Source organism: Crocuta crocuta, unplaced genomic scaffold, assembly GCF_008692635.1.
Source record: "Crocuta crocuta isolate KB4526 unplaced genomic scaffold, BGI_CrCroc_1.0 scaffold102, whole genome shotgun sequence".
NCBI classification, from domain to species: Eukaryota; Metazoa; Chordata; class Mammalia; order Carnivora; family Hyaenidae; genus Crocuta; species Crocuta crocuta.
Window position 1 is genome coordinate 2,689,750 of NW_027530019.1, and position 25,090 is coordinate 2,714,839.

Below are 25,090 nucleotides of genomic sequence, written 5' to 3' on the forward strand. Positions count from 1 at the left end.
GAATCACAAGCAGTCTCTGCAATGTCTGCACAGAGCTGATGTATGGCTAGACCCCATGAACCCTGAGATCATGACCTGAGGTGAAGTCAAGAGTTGGGTGCTTAACCTACTGAACCACCCAGGCACCCTCCAAAATTTTGTTTTAAATAAATAAAAGACAATGTTAACAGACTGGGTACTTTGAAATACACAATCTTCAGTGAAAAAAAGACACAATAAATTCTAAATATGTATATATAATATAAATATATATAAATCAGGAAAAACTTTTGCAACATATGTAATACATTTAGAGAAACGGTCTTTAAAATCATTATGAAAATGATGAACCCCCCAATAATATGCAGCACTGGCCAGAGTGAGGAGAAAGGGGCACTTGTATGGAGAAATTTCACGGTGAGTGAAAATTGGTGAGGCCATTTGGAAGGCAGTTTGGTACCCCGGAGTGATCTGCAAAACATTCTAGTCCTGATGCTAGCACTGCCCAAATTTGGGCAGGAAAATTTGCATTTTATCTCCTTATGTATCCTTCATTTGCAGATGGGGATAATAAATCTGCTCTACTTGACTTTATACAGTTGTTATGAAACTCACACAAACTATAGAAGTATGTTCTAAAAATCAGTAAGTACTATACACAAGTCAGAGAATTGTGATGATGGAGGAGACGTATACATTGTCTTGATGAGCTCAACAAGAGACAAGCCGTTGGAACTAAAGCCTGGAGGACCCCAGTGGGTCCAGTTGGACAAACAGCACCCTTCAGAATGGTTGAAAGGTGAATAAAAAATAAGAAGAATGAGATAGTTGATCACCATGTATTTCAGAGACATTTGGGGACAGCCATTTAAACACAACTCTCCTCCCTGTCTCCCATTCTCCATCAACAAGAGTTGATTCTGGCAGTAATGTTTCCTCAACACCACTCTACCACCTGTCCATAGTTGACTGGACTAGGGGTGGACCACTATGATTTCCTTCTGGAGAAACTCTGAACTGGAAGAGAGAAACAGAGGAATAGACAGCCAGACAGAAGACTTCTATACAGCCAGAACAGTTGCACTTGAATTTGGAGTTATGAGCAGGCATCTTTGGGCGAGGAAGCCCAGTTGGTCTAGAATGAGGCAGAGATGAGAACAGCCCAAACTTTTTTGGGCTGCCAGTGTCCTGTGGCCTGGTTCTGGTATTTCCTAAAGCCTAATTCTTGGGCTCCCTTAGTCACCTTCGAATTCTGATAAATTTCTCCTTTTTTCAAAAGCTAGCATGAGAAGGTTTCTGTCACCAAAGATCCTTAACTAGTATACAATCTAGGCCTGGCTCATTTAGAAGGGTTACAATGAACAGGAATAGTACAGAGGCAGTTAAGAAACAAACCACCTTGGACTATCTTAACTGGGTCATGAACATATTGTGCAAGCTGGACAGGTATAGTCATTCCAACAAAGGGAACAGGGAAACAGGCAAGCAGCTGAGTCAGGAGCAATACACTCATTATCCTAAACTGCACCCACAGTTTACAACACAATTTAGGATAATAAACCTGCCAGACAAGACAACGTTTTGTGAGAACTTCTAACTACTCTTAGGACTGCAAACTTAGAGCTTGCTGGTTTGGGAGAGTCACACCTAAGGAATCCAAAATTTATAGACACCCGCTGCAAATTTTAGAAAGTGGGAGAACTATGAAGACTATAACTTAAACTCAAAACTAATAGGCAAAACCCCAGAACTCCTGCTCACTGCTCCTGAGCCCCCATCAATCCAGAAGGAATTTTTTAAACGGCAGTTATCATTTGTTTCCTTCATGCCTTCATTCAACAAATACTGAGTGCTTACTATGCACCAAGCAGTGTGTTAGGGGCTGAGGATACAGGAGTGAACAAAGCTGATGAAGTTCCTACCTCAAGGGGCTGATATTCCAAGTGGAGGGAGAGGAATAATATAGATAAGGGATATAACATGTCAGTGTATGTAATGGAAAGAAAAGTCAAGCAGGGCACGTGTGTAGGAGTGATAGATCTGTTATTTTATATGCACTGGTCAGGCAGAGCCTCTGTGATGAGGTGACATTTGAACACAGACTTCTCAGACTTTCTCAGAAAGCCAAGAGCTTTCCAGCCAGACTGAGGAGCTAGCAAGTGCCCTGAGGTGGGAGCAACACTGGTGGCTGGAGACCCATGAGCTCAGTCAAGAGTAGAGGAGAGAGACGCTACAGGCCTCAGTAAGGACTTTAACATTTACTCCAAGGAAGTCATTCAGATTTTGAGTAAGTGGAGGAGTGATCTGACTTGATTTACAAGAATCATTCTGGCTGCCATATTGAGAATATGGCCGGGGTGCCAGTTAGGAGGCTATTGCCATAGTTCAGCAAACATATGATGGTGGGTTAGATCATGTGGCAGTGGTGGAGATGGTGAGAAGTGGCCAGATTCTGGATATTGCCACAGGATTCACTAAAGGACTGGATGTGGGTTTTCAGACCAGGGAATACAAGATGAATCCCAGGCTTTTGTATCCCAAATGAACATGCTTGTTTGGGGTGTGGGTGGGGTAAGGCAATGAAATCTTTAGGTATCTGAGAGCTGCCTCAGCTGAAGTACTTCAGGCAAGGTTATAGGCTGGAGGAAAGACCAAAAATTGGAGCCAGGAGTTGGGCAGAGCTGCGGAGCACTATGGCTAGAACAGGAAGCCATCGTAGGTTAAGGCCGGAATGAAGATACTTAGATAAGGGCATGCAGTACTGAAAGCAAAGTCATGGATCGTCAGATTTTCAATCCAATTTGGGAGACAATGGCAGTGATTCAAACAGGGCAAGAGTAGTGATAGTTTATAAAATACTAGGAATGATGCTAAAAGGCTTTGTGTGAACATCTCATTTAATTCTTACAACAGCTGCATGAATTAGGTGTCATGAGCCCTATTTTACAAATGAGGAAAACCAAGAGGCTGAATAACCTATATGAGGCTGGTAAGTAAAACATAGTCGTAAGCTAGTTTGGAGCTGCTTCTGAAACATGTTTGCTTAAAGACTATGCAATACTGCAAGGTTCAATGTCTCTCTTGGCAGTGGAAGTCATCTCAGAGGTTCAAGTTAGGTTGGTGTGGGAGTGGTAAGGTCAGGGGAAAGCAGAGTCCAAGCATACACACAAATATGGATCCAAGTTTGTGGTTAAATCTGGGTATGATGAAATAGGCTTGGGCAGGAGTTGGAACCAGGAGCCCAGGACCTGGCACCCCACCACACTCACCCTACTGCGGCAGCACCAGGAGCCAGGCGAGGCATGGCAGATGCTGGTGGTTGTAATGGAAGGGGGCTATTCTGTGCGGCTAGGTTTGTAATATAGCCACTGCATTATCCCAAGACATCCAAGATAAACACGCAAATCCAATGGAATTTTGCTTGTTAGGTCTCTGCGCTTGAACTGAGTTGGTGCTGCAATATGGGTAATCAAACATCCCTCTCTCCTGTAAGGTACCTGTTACATACCAACCATTGCAAGAGCTCACAAAGGCCCCTCTCTTTGCCTGGCTTATTTAAAGAGAGCCCTCCAGGCAGTAGGAGGAAAGAGCAAGGTGAATTCGCACTGCTCTTTCAAAGGTAAACCACCTTGGTGTTCTGATATTTTTGATTCTTCTTTTCCATCCAATGGTTAAGTGTGCAGTGAACAAAAAATTTCATTCTCGATCTACTTAAAAGACATATTAACACGCCCAGTCCAATACAGCTGTTATAGAAATAAGACATATCGACAGTATATACTAGTACAGGCTAATGTGGCTATTCCGGTGGGTTAGAATTAACTAGGCAATGTCCTGTTCAGTTGTCAGGTAGACTATATTGTTAGGCTCAGTAATTTGCATCATCTAGTTAATAAGAAACTTAGGCTCATAGAAGTAAGAAGAACCAAGTGACAAAGAGTGAAATCAGTGGTGAAAATAGATTCAGAACTCAGATGTCCCAACTCCCAGTTTGTCCTTTTTCTTCTCTATCCAGAAGATTTCTTTATTATTATTATTTTTAAAATAATTTTTAATGTTTATTTTGATAAGAGAGACAGAGCACAAGAGGGACAGAAAGAGGAGACACAGAATCTGAAGCAGGCTCCAGGACATCGGCACAGAGCCTGACACGGGGCTCAAACTCACAAACCGCAAGATCGTGACCTGAGCCAAAGCCCCGACGCTCAACAGACTGAGCCACCCAGGCGCCCCTCTCCAGAAGATTTTAATGTAAGATACTAGACTTGAATGATTAGCAATCCTAATATGAACAGGCATAGGGTAAAACTACATGATATATGATAAACTCATTCAGGGCAAAGCCTCTATTAGTTTTGAATTCAACAGGAAACAGGAACTGAAAAGGCTGACATTAGGAGGTGAGCAATTCAGATAATACGACCAGCCACTAGTTAAACACGCTATAGAGTATTCACCACAGCATCTGATAGAAAACAGTACTTTTGAATAAAACAGTAATTTTATAAGGAGCAATACTGTGCAGAACCTGCATTATTTTAGCCTTTCGAAGCAAAAGGTGATACCAGGCTGAATTTTATTTTGAAGACACCATTTGAGTCACAATGCTCTTCTTTTACTCTTTAGGTATAGGTCCCAGTGTAAATCAGGTAATTGGCTCAGCCTTTAAGATGTGAACCACCTGTTCCTCAATTACAACAACTGCAAAGGGAAGTAAGAAACAAGACTATCTCGTCATAATTGAAGCAGCTGCCTAAGGGTCCCTAAGGTGTCAGCATGGCCGTCATGCAGTTGTTTGGAATTAGAAATTTCGATTCTATTGTTGTTAAAGTAAACTAAACACAGCAAGCCTGCTAGGGTTAATTGAATGGAAAAGACTTGGTTTCTTGTGTGGGAGGGTGTGGATGGATAAGAACTCTCATATACTGCTGGCAGGGTGTAAATCAGTACATTTTGGACAGCAATATGGCATCTCATAGACTTGAAGATATGCATTCTCTGTGACCCAGCAACTAGATCTATACCCCAAAGACACTTATACATGTTCACAAAAATTTTCCCTGCAAACATGTTTACAGGAGCAAACTTTTGAAAACAAATGTCATTTTGAATAAAATGTAAGTGACTAAACGTGGATTAAAAACATTGCAACACAGCAATTAAAATGGAATTAGAGCTACATGTATCAACAGTTATATTTCAGAGACATATTGAGTGAAAAATGCAAGTTGAAAAAAGATGAACAATATGCCATATGGAATTTTAAAACATGCAAAATATGTTTACAAAACCATATATAGTAAAAGTATAAAACTGCATGAGAATGATAAAATTCAGCAAAGTGTCTGCCTCTGAGGAGAAGCAGATAAATGTGATGTGGGGGTGTTAAGCAGAGGGGTTCAATGATATCGGTAGCTGTTTATCTGATGCAGATCAACACTAGATGAACAAAGCAAGTGATGTATATATGTTCATTAAAAATTCCAGGGGCACCTGGGTGGCTCAGTCCGTTAAGTGCCTGACTTCGGCTCAGGTCATGATCTCATAGTCCATGGGTTCAAACCCAGTGTCTGTGCTCTGCGCTGACAGCTCAGAGCCTGGAGCCTCCTTTAGATTCTGTGTTTCCCTCTCCTCTGCCCCTCCCCTGCTCATGCTCTGTCTCCCTCTCTCTCAAAAATAAACAAACATTAAAAAGTTTAAAAAAATTATATACACCTTTTCTATATGCTTGAAATTGCATTTAAAAGATGATCAAAATAGCATAGGGGTGGGAGGGTGCTGAGGGAGTGTACTGGCTCCAAATTAAGCCTAATATCGAAGCTTAAGAAATAGTTCTAAAAATGGTGATGCCATCCATGCCATCAGTTCAGTGACATGACAAATCTACTGACATACATCATCCCAAAAGTCTGAAAGTTGCACAACAGGTAAAACATTCTTTTAATTCAGAATAAGTCACTTAAAAATTATTTTTGGGGGCGCCTGGGTGGCTCAGTCAGCTAAGCATCTGACTTCGGCTCAGGTCAAGATCTCACGGTTCGTGGGTTTGAGTCCCACGTCGGGCTCTGTGCTGACAGCTAGCTCAGAGCCTGGAGCCTGCTTATGATTCTGTGTCATCCTCTCTCTCTGACCCGCCCCTGCTCACGCTGCCTCTCTCTGTCTCTCAGAAATATATAAAACAGTAAAAATTTTTAAAAAATTATTTTTGGACAGAAGATGGTAGAATAGGAAGCCCCAGAACTCACTACCCCACAGAAACACTGATTTAACACTATATGGTCCCAAAAGACCTCCAGAAACCAGTTAGTAAGTCAGTACCCCAGACAAGCTCAACACCAAAAACAGGTACATTGAAATTGGAAAGGAAAGTGGTTTCATTTCAACGATGTCAGTCCCTCCCCCATGCCAGCAGAGCTCATGATTGGGAGGAAAAGGCCACCTCATTGCTTCTCCCTTGGAAGGGAAAGAGAAGAAAAGAACGATCATCCAGTGTTCCACGTTGAGGCGCTACCCAAGAGACTGGCTCCAGTCTGACTCAAAGCACTATTTGGGATGTGTGGGGGACCTTGAGAACAAAACAGAGCTCATGGGTTGTGGTGTGCCAGAGACCCTACCATACTTCAGCCAGCCAGCCAACGGGGCAAGAGACCACTAGAACCTCCTGAGAAAGAAACTGTCAATCCTGGGGCGAGGAGGAGGCTGTGAGAGATGACACATCCCCATAAAAAGTTTGAGATGGCCCCAGAAACTCTAGCTGGGATGATAGGGGAAGATCTTCTCCAGTACAAAGCCAGTTTATAAAACGAGGCAGAGGTGGCTGTTTCTTCAAATGCAAAAATCACAACACATAACATGGTACATAAACAGGGAAACAAGTCCCAAAGAAATAAATCTCCATAAACTGACCAAAAAGAAATGGGGATCTATAAATTACCTGACCAAGAATTCAAAATAATCATCTTAAAGAAGCTTAATATGCTACAAGAGAACACAGATGTCACAAAATCAAGAAAACAATGTGAACGAAATGAGAAAACAACAAAGACCTCAAAACTATAAAGAACGAACCAAATAGAAATCCTGAAGCTGAAGAATACAAAAACTGAATTGAAAAATTCACTAGAGGGGATCTTCAGATTCAGTCAAGGAGAAGGCTCAGTGAACTCAAGGATAGTTCTTTTAAAATGATCAAGTCAGAACATAAAGAGAAAAGAATGGACAAAAGTGGAAAAAAGCCTAAGGGAGTTAATGAGACACAATTAAGCAAACCAATGCATATGACTAAGTAAGAGAAGCCAGTTGAAAAGGCTGCATACTGTATGATTCTAACTCTATGACATTCTGGAAAAGGCAAGAGTATGGAGTAAAAGTCCAATAGCTGCCTGGGGTTAAGGGAAGGACGAGTCGGCAGAGCACAGAGCATTTTCAGGGCAGTGAAACTACTTTGATACTAAAATGGTGGATACATATTATTATACACTTGTCTAAATGTAGAGTATGTACAACACCAAGAGTGAACCCTAATGTGAACTATGGACTTTGTGTGATAATGATGTGTCAATCTAGGTTCATCAATTGTAACCTACGTCCCACTCTGAATAAGAGATGTAGATAATGTGGGAGGCTATACATGTGCGGGGGAAGTAGGTAGATCAAAAATCTTTGTACACTCTTTTTAAATTTACATCGAAGTTAGCATATAGTGCAATAATCTCAGTAGAGTCCTTAATGCCCCTTACCCATTTAGCCCATCCCCCCTCCCACAACCCCTCCAGCAACAGTTTCTCAGTATTTAAGATACTTATGTTTTGTCCCTCTGCTTGTTTTTATATTATTTTTGCTTCTCTTCCCTTATGTTCATCTGTTTTGTATCTGAAAGTCCTCATATGAGTGAAGTCATATAATATTTTCTCTAATTTCACTTAGCATAATACCCTCTAGTTCCACCCCCATAGTTGCTACATTCCCCTTATTTTGCTAATTTCTCTCTCTGCACCTCCCTCACTCGTGCTCTCAAATATTTAAAATAAAACAAAAAAAACCCCTCAATTTCTTGACTCAACACCCTGTCCTTTGTTCCACTCTTCAGGGACTCTGTTGGCAGGACTTCCTAAGGTAGAAAAGCCTGGGGACATAACAAGCTATGTATTTTGGGATATGGAGGTTTGCTTATTTAAATATTATGACACTAAGAACAGGTTCTAGTGTTGCACATGAACACTCAAAATGGATTATTTTTATTTTACTTTATGCTCACCTAGCATTCTACTAAATCCAAAGCTGCCACCATTTTACTATAACCACCCATTCATTCTATAGCAGATATTGTATATCCCTTGAAAGCAAAGACTGACTTGTTCACCTTTGTATTTCTATCAGTAACCATGTAATGCTTTCCATATCCAAGATTCCTAATAAATATCTGATGGATATGTTAATGGTTTCTTTAGAAAATCCTTCTAGATAACTCATTTTAATTTCTTTATGTTTATTGTTATTTTTGAGAAACAGAGTGTGAGCGGGGGAGGGGCAGAGAGAGCAGGAGACACAGAATTTGAAGCAGGCTCCAGGCTCTAAACTGTTGGCACAGAGCCATTCCAACTCACAAACTGCATTATTATGACCCGATCCCAAGTTGCACGCTTAACTGACAGAGGCACCCAGATGCCCCTAGATAACTCATATTATTAAAGGAATAGTCTACTTGGTGTTATAGCTTACTTGCAGATTTGCATTTTTAATAAAGCAGGAGATTCATGGAATAAATAATAAAACATCAAATCAATAATCTAACTTTACATCTTAGGAACTAGAAAAGGACAAAATAAAGAGTCACGAGAAAGGAATAAAAATTAGAGCAGAAATGGAGAATAGAAAAGATCAACAAAATCAACAAACCATTAGCTACACTGAGAAAAAGAGAAAAGACTCAACATAAATCGTAAGTGAAAAAAGGACACCACAACGGATACAGAAATAAAGAGGTAAGAGACTATAATGAACAATTATATGCCAATAAACTAGATAACCTAAAAGAAATGGATAAATTTCTAGAAACATGCAACCTACCAAGAGTGAACTGTGAAGGAATTAAAAATCCAAACAGACCTAGAAAGGAGATTGAATAAATAACCAAAAATCTCCCAAAAGCCTTGGAACAGATGGCTTCACTAGAGAAGTCTACCAAACAGCTGAACAATTCTTCTCAAACCCTTCCAAAAACTTGAGGGAATACTTCCAAAGTCATTCTATGAGGCCAGAATCACACTGATACCACAATTAGACAATGGTGGTGTAAGAAAACTACAGGCCAATATACCTAAGGAGTATTGATACAAAACCCCCTAAAACAAACACAGCCAACCAAGTCCAACAGCACATCAAAAGGATTACACAATCATAACCAAGTGAGATTTCTGGAATACAAGAATGGCTCAACCTATAAAAATCAATGTAAGTCACCACATTAGGGACAAAAAACACACTATCATCTCAATATATGTAATAAAAGCATTTCACAAAACACCTCATGATCAAAAAAAAAAAACACTCAACAAAATGGGAACAGAAGGAAATTACTTCAAAATAACAAAAGCCATATATGAAAATCCACAGCTTAACATCATATCCAATGGCGAAAAGCTGAAAGCTTCCATTCTAAGAGCTTGCCTTTTTAAGGTTAACTGGAGTAGAAGATTCACAACATGTGACCGTGATATTCATCCAGGAAATATCTGTATTTTTAAAAAGCTCTAAATGAAATAAATGAATAAGTCACTGGGAAGGTTGAAGTCTGGATATTAATAGAAATAGCATTATTTATAAATAAGGAAGACACCTGGAAAAGGGAAGTTAAAGGAAAAAATGGTTTTATATTTCGATAGGTAAATAGTAAGTTCTTGAACAGGGAACATGATGTACTGTAGAGCAAATACATTTAAAGGAGGTTCCTCTGTGTACTCAAAGCCTCCACATGCATCTAATAGTTTTGAAATATATAAAAGCTTATTCCATTTTAATGTGGGAAGGTAAATCAACAAGGTTTCCGTGTGGAGACAAAGAACCTTTTTCTCTGAAGCCTTTTAGCCTAACACAGCCTAAAGTAAAGCCACAATTTAAAGATGCTGAAAGGTGGGACTAAATAAGAATTTGCTAGTAATGTTTATTCTTCCTGCATTACCTAAAGAGTTCAACAGGAGCCATATTTGTTGGCCATGTCTGTCCTTTGAATAGGATAACGAAAGATACAGACAATATTCAATAAAATAAAATAGATGAAATGAATTCTAAGAGACTCCAATACCACATGCTATATTTAACCTAATTTTATTCATGCTTGCCTTGGGATGGGGAACAGATCATTCAGTAAAAACATACAGTAAAAACAAAATATGTCTTATCATGTACAACTTTTAAACTACAATAATGATGTACCTTAATTACTTCCATGCACACAAGTCTAACATTACAATTTTTGTTTTTTTTTTTTTTAAAAATAAACACAATTAAGACTTCTAGGAGCATTTTATAATAAAGTAATTCCTAATGTTCTTTGTAGATAGATCAAGCACCTCCAAAATACAAATTCCTATACACAGTGAGCGCTTTACTTAAAATGAATACGTAAGTAAATTAAGTACGTGGACAGCCTTAGGATGAGTTGACAATATATATTCAGCTAAGTAGGCAACAAACCATAGTGCCAAGTGGAAAAAGTGTATTTGCAAATAAATTTCAAAAACTAAGTCAACTTTTTATAATTAAATACAGAAAATATACTGATTTGCTAAAATAAATAAGATGTGATGTAGGAACACTTCACTATAAAGAATGCATACCAGAACATTTACAAACGGTGCGTGAATCTTATTAATAGTTTACTACAATAAACGCTGGCTAAATAGAAGTGCATATGTGAAGCACTATGGATGGTATATGTTTTGCCACATACTTTTGTTACCTTGAGGTAGATAACACATGTGTACCAAATTCGGCATTCATTTTCAGTTGCTGCTGGTATCATGTGTTTTAAGAAATGTGTACAGTATGAAAAACTTGAAAATACTCATGAATGAAAAATGTTTTAGGAAAAAAATAGATATTTTCATGCAATTATGTACAGTCTCACTGTGTAAATTTCAAGGCAAGATTTTTGTTTCCTGTAAAACAGATCATTGTTCTATGAGAGAATGTTTTTTACTTGTCTTAGTGCATTTCTTTTGTCTCCTCCTGCATTGCATTATTTTGCTCTATTCTTTATTTTTGTGTGCAAACGACATGCCAGTTAAAATGAAAACCATCTCACATGTAGAAAAAAAGTCTGGATTTTAAAAACCAAGAACTAATAAAATCCTTTCTAAATGACACCATATGATTCAAGTAAAAAAATGACTTAAACACTAGTAATAAAAAAGACACAACACATTTCATGAAGAATACAAAGAGAAATGTCTGCTGAGTGTTTTAGTTCAGATGTTTCAGAATGCTGCTGTACGTCTTATGAGGAATCTGAGGGGAAGATTTCATAGCAGAAGGTGTTAAGGTGGCCTGGATTGACTTCAGTGGGGACCCGACAGGACTGTGAAACTGCGGGATGCCTATGGATTCGAGCTGCTTGTTAAAGAGGAACTCCCCACTGTTGTTCAGAAACCCTTCCTCATTTCCTCTCTCCCCAAGCTTCCCATCCTCTACTGGCTCAGTTTCTAGCATTTCAGTATCTTCTTTCCTGCTAAAGAACTTGTCCAAGTAACTGGTGTAAGTGTTTTCCTTCTCAATTTGTTCATCCCTCCTGACCTCACAACAAAACTGATTTATGAGAAAACAATCCTCCCCACCACCCACAAACTGGCTATCCCAAGAAGATTGGTACAAGGCTTCTAACTGAGCCAAATTTGCCATGCCTTTTTCCTGTTTTTCTCGGCTTACTGACTTTGATATCAAACTTTTCAATTCTAGTTGGGACACTGAGCTATTCAAGTCATTTAATTTATCAACAACATCAGTAGGTTCATGTTGTGAACTAAGTTGAATAGTTCCTGCAATAAAGGAATCAAAGTCAAATCCCTGATTCTTTTCCCTTTCTTTTTCAGCCAGTTGCTGTGATGCTTCCTCCAGCGCTATCTGGGCTTTAACCAATCCATTCCTTTCACATTTTGACTTGCCTTTCTTATCAGACTTTTCTTTGCTTTGTTCTTTCCAATTGGAAAGATCTATAATAAGCTTGGGTTCATAATAATGGTTAACTTCACTCTCCCTCCAAACTAAGTTATCTAAATATGATGATGACCTTGTTTTGTAGTTACAAGTATGGCTACACTCCAGATCACAATATTTGTTTTCATGATGATCTGGGTACTGCCAACAAGGCTCGGTAGAATAATTGGTATCAAAAGCAGGATCCTCCAAATACTTCTCACGATCTCCATCCAAATATTTTCGAGGATCAACTTGTACTTCTTCTTCATCAGTGACATCAGACAGAGCTCTTGGGTCAAGCTGAACTTCATCAATATCAAAGTTGTTATGGATAGGCCAATCATGCTCTGAAAATTGACAATCATGGTACCTGAAAAAAATGAATCATTACTGGTTAGTCCAGGTGTATGATTTCATTTTCAAATTCACTGAGTGCCTTTTAGGTGAAAGCACTCTTCTAGGTCTATGCAAGAATAATCATGTAACTCATAACTTTAATTGATTAGTAAGATCTGTTACTACATAAAGTAATATAAGGCAATTTTGGTAATTAACAATGAAGCATATGATTGTAATAAAATTCTGAGCCCTCCATTCTTCAATTTAAGATGAAATACCATTTTAAACTTATTCCATCTTTTCTGTTTTCAGATACCTCAAACACAATTGAAGATAAACATCTGAGTGGCTGGCATGCCTACGGGTCCAGTCCAATAGTTTCATACAGAGAAAAGACAGTTTGTGGACACAAAATGAATATCTCTAATCTCAATCAGGTCTCTTACAGATTTTCACACTACTGGTAACAAGTCAGACTAGACAAAAAGGAAGGCTTGCTACAACTCATAATGAATAGAAAAAAAAAAACCTTTCCGTGTATATGCACTACTGAATATGGTATCATCTTAGTGACATATCACAGCCAGGTGACCATTCCATGCCCAAGTAGAAGCAGACGGGGAGTGGAGGATGGGGACGAGAGACCAGGAAAGAGATTGGAAGACATGGTTATGGTTATGTACCTACTGTACACACAGGTAGTAGAAATGTCCATGTGGACAAAAAGGTCGTTGGCAGATGTGTATAAACAAATACCTCAACATTTTAGGAGGAAAAAAATGCAATGACTAAACAAACTCGTTTAATGATTTTTCTTTTAAACACAGCAATATATGAAACTTTAAAGTTTTAAGACTGTCATTAGTGACTTCACATCTAGTGGCTAAATATCAAAATTACCTGAAGATTTTAAATAATATTGATGCATTACTATATACTACAACCTTACTTTGAAGCAAAATTGTATCTAAATTGCCCCAGAAATTTAGAAATCCTAAAAGAAAGCTGAGGGAAAAAAGTCTTTAACTCAAATGTATAATGTTATCCATTTTGATATTTTATACTATTCAAAATAGAAAAGTTCCTTATGTTGGACCTATGTTAAGCATCCCAAGGTTAATTTTATGTCATTAGGAAAACATATTTGAATAACATGTACCATGAATCAAAATAATTTCTATCCTAAGATACAAGAGATTATATGAAAGATTTGAGACGTTATGGAGATACCTTATTGGATTAAGGTTGAGTATTGTCATCCAACATCTTAAAATTTGTAACATTTATAAAAGCGATAGTTTAAAATGGTTCAGATTTCCAACCTTCAACCCTCACGTTTAAAGGAGCTTAATGGCTTTGAAACATGCCTTAATGGCTTTGAAACTGTTTCAAAGTAGAATTTACATTTTCCCATTATGTCTATCTATTAAATACTTAAATTACATAAAGGCCATTCAAAGATATTATGTTTAGCAGACACCCCAAGAGACCATTGCTAATTTTTTTAAGTTTATTTATTTATTGTGAGAGAGCAAGTGAGCAAGAAAGGGAGGGGCAGAGAGAGAGAATACCAAGCTGACTCTGTATTGCCAGTGCAGAGCCCAATACGGGATTCAAACTTACTAGATTATGATCTGAGCTGAAATCAAGAGTTTGACACTGAACCACCCACCCAGGCACCCCTCATTACTAAATTTTTAAGACATCTACATTACTGAAAATATAATAAGTGGGCTGTGGGGCACCTGGGTGGCTCAGAGAGTTGAGCTTCCAACTTTAGCTTAGGTCATGATCTCACGGTTCATGGGTTTGAGCTCCACATCGGGCTGACAGCTCAGAGCCTGGAGCCTGCTTTGGTTTCGGTGTCTCCCTCTCTCTCTGTCCCTCCCCTGCTTGCTTGCTCTCTCTCTCTCTCTCAAAAATAAACAAAACATTTTAAAAAACTAAAAAAAAATAAGTCGGCTATAATCATACAGTAGTTAGTACACGGTGTTGTGAAAATATAATAAATTATATTTTTCTAACTTTGGATCAATTTACCTTTCCCAGTTATAAATATGACTATGAGTTTCATCCATAAGCAAAATATCATCAACTTCATCTTCGATATGAAAAGGATGACTTGAAATTGGCTCATCCATTGGAAAAGAATATATGCTCATGTAAGGATGGGAAAGCGCTTCCTCTGCAGTCAACCGATCCATTGGGCTAAATGTCAAAATTTGTTCCAGGAAATCCAGTGCTGCAAAAGACAGGGATAAAATACCTTAACTATACTGAAGGTCTGCCAACCAATGTAGGAAAAAAGAGGGATTATACAATTAAAAGGTAAATTAATTTATCAGAAAAATAAAGCTAATTTACCTGATTTACAGATTAAAAGGAAAAGACACTTATCCAATAATCACAGTAAATACTTAAAATGTACCCCAATTTCCTATTATGGTCAGTTACCCAAAACAAAGAATATATTAAGTTCAATCATCTGAAACTTCTATTTTTGTCAGTCAAATAACAGCAATTTCATATGGTTCAACCTAATAGTAAAGGTCATAATCTCAGCTCTGCAACTCACTAGCTGTCAAGGGCTAGACAGATTACTTGAACTTCAGTTTCTTCGTGTATAAAATGGATATACTGACATATCTCATAAGGTATTAAAATTAAATGTAAAGCATAGTCTCCGCTGCTTAATAAAAAGCTCTTTCCCCTTTCCTTCCCTTATCTCACTGACTAGCTGCTGTATTAATTTGCTGATCTCTGTCTCACATCATCAATCACTAGGCCTTCCTAAGTTGTTAACTCAGCCTGAACCAAACTGTCACCAGCCTGAAGGTTGCCCTTATACCACCCCACACTGTACGCCTTATGATTTATTCCAATCTTCAACTTTGCGTGATTTCCCCCATCTACTTCTCTGCTCCATAGCCATACAGGCCTGATGAAACCTGCATGTAAAATCACACACACGGCTCACTATAAATTTATACCATGGAATTGCAATTTGGCTTTTGCTATTGCTCAGCAATGTTTCACACCATCTCTTTATGCTCTTAATCTTTATCATTCTCAACAGATAGACCCACTTAACATTGATCTCAGTCTCTAGTCTTCACTATGGCCTGTCACACACCCTCGTATCCTTGCCTCTGTCTCAAAAGATAGTCCTTCTATTTTCAATTCCTAATGTCTTATGAATGTAAATAATAGCTGATTTTTACAGCCTTTTATATTTTACAAAGTACTTTCACATACATTATCTCATTCAGTACTCAATCACTCCAATAAAGATTAAAGAAACTAAGGCTTATTGCTACTCAGGCCCTTCAGTGGCCCCGGGCTGAGGCCTCTTCCTCTCCTCCCCCTTGTCCCCCTCCTATCATATTACCCTCATTAAGGAAGTCATTTCACAATACACAAGCTGTTCTTGGTTCTCTTGCAAAAGAGTCCATCTTAATTAGCCCAGGGCCCATGTGTCTCAAGGCAAGAGAGACTCTAAGGCACAGAATTACGAAGGGCTGACACAGCACAATCACCATTCTCAGAGGGAAGGGAGATATACATCCAACCACACAAGAGGAATATACTCTAAAACCTGGAGCATTTGGGAACTGTAGGCAGCAGGTGGAAAGAGGAAGAGGTAAGAAGGAAGCTAGCTAGGCTGAGCTCCCAAGTGCATGCAATGTATACATATATAGACTATTTCCATAATTGCAGGAATTTTGGACAGCACTGCTCTAAAGGAAATCTATTTGCTATGATGGTATTCAAGTGTGCTAACATATAAAAATAAAATTGATGTGAGACAGAGCAAAAGGGAGGATGAGAGGTAAGGAAGAGGGAAATGAAAAAGGAGTATTTCACTGAAAGATGAAAGACCACTAGGGTTCCTAAGTGTCTTAATGTGTTAATTCATATGTACTTAATCTTCTTTGGCTTTTTCCTCTGAAGATCATGAACAGAGTGGGAGAAAAGAACATGTATTATTCTCCTGAAGTCCCCATTGCCTCAGAATGTGCTCTGTTCCAAAAATAAAACTCCATTGTTAATCAAGAAGAAACTGGTGTAGAGCATATCTACACAACAAATCTTTAGTCTCAGGAAATTTAAAAACTCTGCACTGCACTTGTGTATGAACATAGTTCTACTACTTGTGAATACCAAGGATGTTTGGCTGATGGTTAATTAACCCATTATCAAAGACATACATTCAACACATTATAAATAAATCCCAGCCATCAGTCAAATATTCAAGTTGGTTCACAGCCAACTAAGACATGGTCCCAACCCTAATGAGGGTAGGGAAAAAGAAGATTCCAGTTTGACTAGCCTGCAAATGCTTCAAAAGCAATGTCCTACATTACTAGCTTGCCTCTTTGGATAAGACACAGCAACAGCCACAATGACTCAAAGCCAATCGAGGTTATTCCTGAGCAATTCTCTCAATATGGCTGAGGGGCCACACCTGTAGAGGGCTTTAAAAACAGACACCTGCTCTACTTCTCACCTCACCTCACCTCTGGATTCTGACCTAATAGTCTGCATTTTTAAAAAGCTCCCACTTGGGACACGTGGGTGGCTCAGTCAGTTGAGCATCCAATTCTTGATTTCAGCTCAAGTCATGCTCCCAGGGTCGTGGCATCAAGCTGAGTATAGAGCCTTCTTCAGGTTCTTTCTCGCTCTCTCCCACTGCCCCTCTTTCCTGCTCCTGTTCTCCCTCTCAAAAAAAAAAAAAATTCTCCCACAGGATTCTGAGGCACAGTCAAATGCTATGTGACTACTGCTGAGTTATGAACAGGGATGTCATGACAGTGGCTACAAGGTCAGAAGCAAGACAGCCAGCACTGGAATCTGAATGTGAAGATAGACTTGAAGAATTGTTAGGAATGTAGAACTACTGAAAAGGAAGCTTATAAACCCTGCTGAAATTAAATACAGCTGCTTCCTGTTTACTTAGGTATTTACTATAACGGTTCTAAGCACAAGTGAGAAAAACAAAATGTCATTATGATTTTGCCCTCCAGTGCCTATTTCTCAAAACATTCGCTCCTTAAAGACACTTTGATGCACACTTACCCAAACCACATATAATAATGCATGATCAGAGTGCGTAATATGAATAATGGATATGTAATTAAGAAAAACTATATATCCCTAACTTGTTGATTCATGAGAATATGATAATTCTTAAAGATATTAAGACACTTTTAAGAAAGATTTTTCTTATGTCTAATTCTCTTCCTTAAAAAAATGTTATCCTGGGGTACCTGGCTGGCTCAGTCAGTAGAGCATGCAACTCTTGATCTGGGGGTTGAGTTCAGCCCCACATTGAGTGCAGAGACTATTTAAAACTAAAATCTTAAAAAATAATTATTCTGTGTAATCACTACAAGAGTTAAAGACTTTTATATATTATTTATATGAAGAAATCCTAAAGACATGTCACTTTTTTGAAACATGAAGTTATTGTGCTAACGGTCAACAAAGTCTTGATTCTCTTCAAGTTCCTACCCCTTTTCAAGCTTGCACAAACTCTCACATTTAGCACCTAATATTCCTAACATGAATCTGCAAACTCTTATGGAATGTGTTTGCTCATATGGAGTTTTGCTCTTTTCCTCCATCTCTTCTCTGCCCAGAAGCCTTTGCTTTCCCCCAACTCAATTCCCTTTCATATGTAAATCATATTCATATTCATACCCAACTTATCATATAACCCTCAAAGAACATTCTAATTTAATGAGGTACAGTGATTCCAGATGCCCACCTATGGCAAAGAATCAGAGGTATAAGCTGAAAAAGGTGGAGTTAGAGAGGGGTACACTTTTTGGAATCTGAAAAATTATTCAGAGGAACAAAGAAATAGATCCCACCCTAACAGCCAGGAAAAGTAAGGGTTGAAGTTTTAGATATATATTAAGTGTATAAAGACTTTTTGGGGATACAGAGATCCTGCCTGTGCATCTGCTCACGCGCACACCCACACACACACACACACAAACACACACCACTCACTCCATTACATGATGGTTACTCTTGAGTAACAATACCTTCTCGACTAATTCCTGGAAGCAGCTGAGTTAAAGGTTTGTGTGGCTCAGTCATGTCATTTCTAATGTAAACTGGAATTACGCTGAGAAGCTCCTGACGATCTTCCTCATGTACTACAGGAATAGATTCTAAAATCAGCTGCATCTGTTCAAGTTCATGTGCACCTGAAATTAAGTAAACATCAAATACAACATAAACAAACACATTCCTCAATGCTTACTTATTTTGCAAAAGACATTCTAAAGTTATAGGAAACTCGGGACGCCTGGGTGGCTCAGTCGGTTAAGCGTCTGACTTCAAATGAGGTCATGATCTCACAGTTCGTGGGTTCTAGCCCCGCACCAGGCTCTGTGCTGACAGCTAGCTCAGAGCCTAGAGCCTGTCTTCGGATTCTGTGTCTCCCTCTCTCTCTCTGACCCTCCCCTGCTCATGCTGTTTCTATCTCTCTCTCAAAAATAAATAAAACATTAAAAAAAAAAGATAAAGTTATAGGAAACTAACAAATACTGTAATGACCACTGGGAGGAAAACGGTTTTAAATGAATCCTTAATCAGCATGTTTCTTTACTCTGAATATCATCAATCTACTCAAAAAGCTTATCTATTCCGATTTCTGCTCACTGACATACTTACTTTTGGCTGCTTTGTTTCCATAAGAAACTGACCCTTTATGTTCAGCCTCATATTAAGGCATCACAAAGTTGTGAAGAAAGCAATGAATTGGGATTCAAGACACATGGATTCTAGTCTTGGCTATACTGCTAATCAACTGGATGTACCTTTGGGCATACTTAACATGATAAAGGCTTCATTTCATCATCAGTAAAATGGAAGGTTGGACTAGATTTGCACAACAAAAAGTTTTATAGGTTAGACACAGGTAGCATTTCAGAACTACTATTAAAGAAATAAAAGGGGAGGGGCGCCTAGGTGGCTCAGAAGGTTGGGCCCCCAACTTACGTTCAGGTCATGATCTCACCATTTGTGACTTTGCACCCTGCATCGGACTCTGTGCTGATGGATCAGAGCCTGGAGCCTACTTCAAATTCTGTGTCTCCCTCTCTCTCTGGCCCACCCCACTAACACTCTGTCTCTATCTCTCTTTTTCTCAAAAATAAATAAGCATTAAAAAAACAAATAAAAGGGAGAACTTGAAGCTAAATGGTGCCTAAAGAAAACCAGTTTGCCAATTTTTCTTGGGTCCCTCCTATGAGCAAGGCACTTTAAAATACAGCTATGAGGGGTGCCTGGGTGGTTCAGGCGGGTAAGTGGTTGACTTAATTTTAATCAAAAATTTAAAAAAAGTTTTAAAAAAGTACATCTATGAAACAGAAAAGACCAAACCCGTGTCTTCACGGAGCTTACAATCTAGTGGAGAAAGATAGATAACAACACTCAACATTTATGTCAAATCATGACAAATGTCATGAAGAAAACCAGAGGAAGCAGGCAGGATAAATAACACTGTTAGGGGTAGGATGATTAATTTATACAGGATGACCAAGGAAGGCTTCCTTCCTTGAAGATGCTTAAAATTAAGGAAGTTGGGGAACACACACACCATGCATTCATATGGAGGAAGGGAGTTCCAGAAAGATGAGGAAAGGCTCAAAAGCCCGTAAGAGTCAGTGGGCTTGTCCAAGAAACAACAATTAGGTAAGTGTGGCCGGGGGGAAGTAATAGAAAATGAAGTCAGAATGGTACCAGAACACAAAGGGTAAGCTTTATTCTGAATTTGATAGGTAGACATTACAGAATTTCAAGCAGAGAAATGGCATGTTCTGATTTATGTTTTCAAAGAACTACAATGGCTGCTATGTGGTAATTAGGCTATAGACAGCAAATATTAAAGCAGGAAAGACAGTATAATCCTGCATTAGACCAGGAGAGATACAGTCGGTTGACTGAACCATAGGGAGGAGGGCAGTGATAGAGATAATAACAAGCAGTTAGATTCTGAATATATTTCAAAGGAAGAGTCCGTAGAATCTGTACTGATAGAAGTGAAAGATGAAGCCAAGATTTCTGCCTTAGCAACTAAAAAGTGGATCTGGTTTATACTAAGATGAGGAAGACAGCAGAAAAAGAAAGTGTGAGGGAAAAATATCAGGAGTTCAGTTTTGGATAGGTTAAATTTGAGATGTGGGTGTCTTTTATTGCTCTGTTCATTTGAAGCCTATCCCTAATAAATAGATCTCCCTCATGCTCCTTTTGTTGAGTGGCTCACAAATCTACCAATAGGGAGAAGAGAACTAAAGTGGCATCTTTCAAATCATTTCACATGTAATTCTCATTAACTGTTTAAAGTTTATATGGGTTTAAGATCAAAATAGTATTATTTAAAGGTGTGGTTTAATCCAATTATTTTTATTGCTATATTTGAATAATTCTGAATATGCTGAACATTTTAATATATTAACCACCTTGTATAATCAATATAGCAGTAAGTTCTGACCCCATTTCAAATGGACTTAGAGCATGATCTAACAATTTTAAAAAAATTAGTTTTCCTGCTAAAATATTCATTATTATGGCAGCATTAAAATATGTCCATAAATTTGGGTGCCTAGCTGGCTCAATCAGTAGAGCATGCGACTCTTGATGTCAGGATCCTGAGTTCAAGCCCCACATTATGTGTGGAACCCACTTTATAATTTTTTTTCACACATATTTATTTTGAAAAAGAGAGACAGACCGAGTGTAAGGGGAGGAGGAGCAAAGAGAGAGGTAGACATAGAATCTGAAGCAGGATCCAGGCTCTGAACTGTCAACACAGAGCCTAACACGGGGCTCGAACTCACGAACTAGGAGATCATGACCTGAGCCAAAGTCAAAACACTTCACCAAATGAGCCACCCAGCTGCCCAATGGAACCCACTTAAAAAAAAAAAAAAAAAAGTCCACAAATCCTTTGGTATGCTTCCCTTCAAAAGGTGGAATCCAATTCCCCTCCCCACGTGTGAGGTGTACTTAGGTGACTCATTTCTAATGCATAAAATAAAGCTGAAATGACAGTGTGTCACTTTTGAATCTAGGTGATAAAAAGATGTTCCATTTAGGGTTAACTGCTTTTTGACAAATGGGGCAAAATAATTCAATCAGGAAGAATAATCTTTTCAGCAAATGGTGCTGAGATAAATGGATATCCACATACAAAAGGATAAAGTTGGAACTCTACCTCACACCATACACAAAAATTAGCCCAAGATGGATCACAGACCTAAATTTAAAAGCTAAAACTATAAAATTCTTAGGGTCAGGCAATAATTTCATATATATGACACCAAAAACAAAAGTGACAAAAGAAAAAAATAAAATGGACCTCATCAGAACTAAAATCTTTTGTGTTTCCAAAGATACCATCAAGAAAGTAAAAAGAGAATCTGCAGAGTGGGAGAAAACATACTCAAATCATACTTCTGATTAAGTGATTTGTATCCAGAATATAAAGAACTCTTATACCTCAATTATACAATACAAATAAACCAATTTAAAAACAGGCAATGGATCTGGGTAATTCTCCAAAAAGGATAGATAAACTGTCCATAAACACACACTCCACATTATCAGGCATTAGGAAAATGCAAATCAAAACCACAATAAGATACTACTTCATATTCAAAAAGAATTTAAGACAGACTACATTTTAGTGGAAAAATGGAAACCTCATACACTGCAGGTAGGAATGTAAAGTATCACAACCACTTTGGAAAATGGTCTGGCTTTTCTTCAAAAAGTTAAACACAGAGTTATCACAAGACACAGTAATTCTACTCCTAAGTATATACACATCCAACAGAATGGAAAACATAATCCACATAAAAACTGTACACTGATGTACACAGTAGCATCAATAACCGATAAGGACTAATAACCCAAATTTCCATAAACTGGTGAATTGGATAAACAAAGTGTGCCATACACACAGAATGGAATTATTTGGCCATAAAAAGATGACATACTAATACATGTTATAACATGGATGAACCTTCAAAATATTACACTAAGTGAAAGAAGCCAGTCACAAGACCACCATGTTATGTGACTTATTTATACGAAATGCCCGCAACAGGCAAATCTAAAGAGAAATAAAAGTAGATTAGTGTTTGCTAGGAGCTAGAAGGGGGAAATGGAAAGTAACTGCTAATGGTTACAGGATATCTTTTAGGGGGCACAAAAATGTTCCAAATTTAGATGGTTATACAATCCTGTGAATACATTAAAAAATACTGAAGTGTACACTTTAAATGGGTGAACTGTATGGCATGTGAATTACATATTGATAGGATTTTTTTTAAAGATACAGAAGCTTTCTCCTTGCTCTCTTTTAGATCTTTCATTCTGAGGAAAGCCAGCTTCATGAAGCCAGTGTCATGGAGACATTCAAGCAATCCTATAGAGAAGCCCACATGATGACAAACTGAGGCCTCCTAATAACAGTCATGGGAGTAAGCTACTACAAGTGGATCTTCTTGCCCCAGTCAAGCCTTCAGATGACTGTAGACCCAACCACCATCTTGACTAAACAAATCTGAGCTAGAACCACCCAGTGAAGTCACCTCCCAATTCCTGACACACACAAAGTATGAGATAATAAATGTTTGTTATTTAAGCCACTACATTTTGAGGTAGTTGGTTATACAGCAACAAATAATAATTATTTTACATATGTTGGAAGGTACTTGAATATTAGGAATATAACCTCCAATTACAGTCTTGTTTCTAGGAAAAAATATAATCCACTCAACCATTTAGTTTCCAGGAATAACTGGTATTTTCTCAGTTTTCTAAATTGAAATGCAATTACTATCACACACATCAGAAGAAATTTCAGATAAATTTACAGGGGAAACTACAAACGATTCGTCAATGTTACTAAGCTGAGTGGTGCAAGAATCAGCATTAAAAAAAAAATTAACAGCACTTATTCATACCATCTTTCTTCAATAGTGTTCTCTTAAGTACCCTTATCTTTCTTTTACTGATCCTTCTTTTGTAAGCAGACCCTGCTCCATTCCCTTTCTTCTGCTCTTAGCACAATCTGGGAGTGGTGGGAGGGCCGCTCTAAGATTGGTTAGAGAGAAAAATAATATTGTCAAACGACAGAAAAAGACCTAAATCACCATCATGTCACTTCTCTAACTAAAAATTCTTTAGTACCTTACTATTTCCTAGTTTTCCAAATGGAAATTCTTCTACTTTCTGAGTATTCTGGCCCCATCTTAACTGGTCATAAGTATCTTCATTATTTGACACCTTGCTTTCATTCAACTTTTCACACTAATTCTTGCAAGTACATGATTTCTTTCATTAAACTTTTCTCACTGATTCAGGATCATACCCTCATTTCTATAATACACTTTTCTCTCTCTTGCTTTCACCAAAATTCTTCACTATTTCTACGTAGTAGAAAATCTCATAGCATCAAACTCAGCAAAAAATTACTTGTTTCTGAAAGGTCAAAGGAGTTAAGCAACAGGACACGGCAGTTCAGACAACAGGGATGATAGTGGACAAAGAATTACTGGATTTTCAACAGTAGCTAAAAATTTTGACTAAGAGTGACAAACACAGCACTATGCAACTCACATATCATTTACCACAGATTTCCAACAAGTATTCTAAATCTACAAAATACAAAATTATGTTTGGGGTGCCCCAGTGGCTCAGGTTGGTTAAGTATCTGACTCTTGATTTCAGCTCAGGTTTCTCATGACTCATGGGATCGTGGTCTCTGCACTGCCAGGTGGAGCCTGCTTGGGATTCTCTCTTTCCCTCTTTCTCTCTGCCCCTCCCGTGCTCATGCTATCTCTTTCAAAATAAACAGACATTAAACAAACAAACAAAAAAACCCCACAAAATTATGTTTAAGAAGGTAAATACAAACAAACACTAAAACAGACTAAATTTGCTTTGTGAACAATTCAGTGAAGTTTTTAATTTTTTAAATATTAAAATCATTTTATCTTTTCATTTTAACATTCCAGACTACAATAAATTGTTTTAAATATTTTTTTTAATGTTTATTTATTTTTGAAAGAGACAGAGCACGAGCTGGGGAGGGGCAGGGAGAGAGGGAGACGCAGAATCCAAAGCAGGCTCTAGGCTCTGAACTGTCAACACAGAGCCTCACATGGGGCTCAAACCCACGAACCATGAGATCATGACCTGAGATGAAGTCAGACACTTACCTGGTTGAGCCACCCAGGTGCCCCTAAATTGTTTTAAATCTTATATAAATCTTGCTTCACAGATAAATGCAAAATTATTTCTCTTTCAGATAATTTTTTTCCATATATTTTAAAATCTCTAACCTGCAAAGAGGGTTTTACCAGTCAGCATTTCAGCAAAGATGCAGCCTGCAGCCCACATATCAATGGCTTTAGTATAATTATTAGGAGAAAGTAAAAGACGTGGAGACCTGTACCATTTAGTAACCAATCCTTCAGAAAGATGACCCTGAAAAAGAAACCGAAACATACTTCAAGTTTTTTCTTTAGCTGAAGAACAGTACAAAACTTGATTC

At 38.1% G+C, this 25,090-nt stretch overlaps 1 protein-coding gene across 1 annotated transcript in view; it reads right to left on the reverse strand.

The window, feature by feature from the left end:
* Positions 1-10,289: 10,289 nt before the first annotated feature.
* MAPK6 (mitogen-activated protein kinase 6) overlaps positions 10,290-25,090 on the reverse strand; it is a 36,638-nt gene continuing 21,837 nt past the window's right edge. Inside the window, exons 3-6 of the mRNA XM_077764391.1 lie at positions 24,879-25,023; positions 18,564-18,728; positions 14,554-14,755; positions 10,290-12,544 (exon numbers count right to left, since the gene is read on the reverse strand). Coding sequence (XP_077620517.1) covers positions 11,443-12,544; positions 14,554-14,755; positions 18,564-18,728; positions 24,879-25,023 — 1,614 coding nt within the window. The 3' untranslated portion in view covers positions 10,290-11,442. The remainder of the gene's footprint in view (positions 12,545-14,553; positions 14,756-18,563; positions 18,729-24,878; positions 25,024-25,090) is intronic.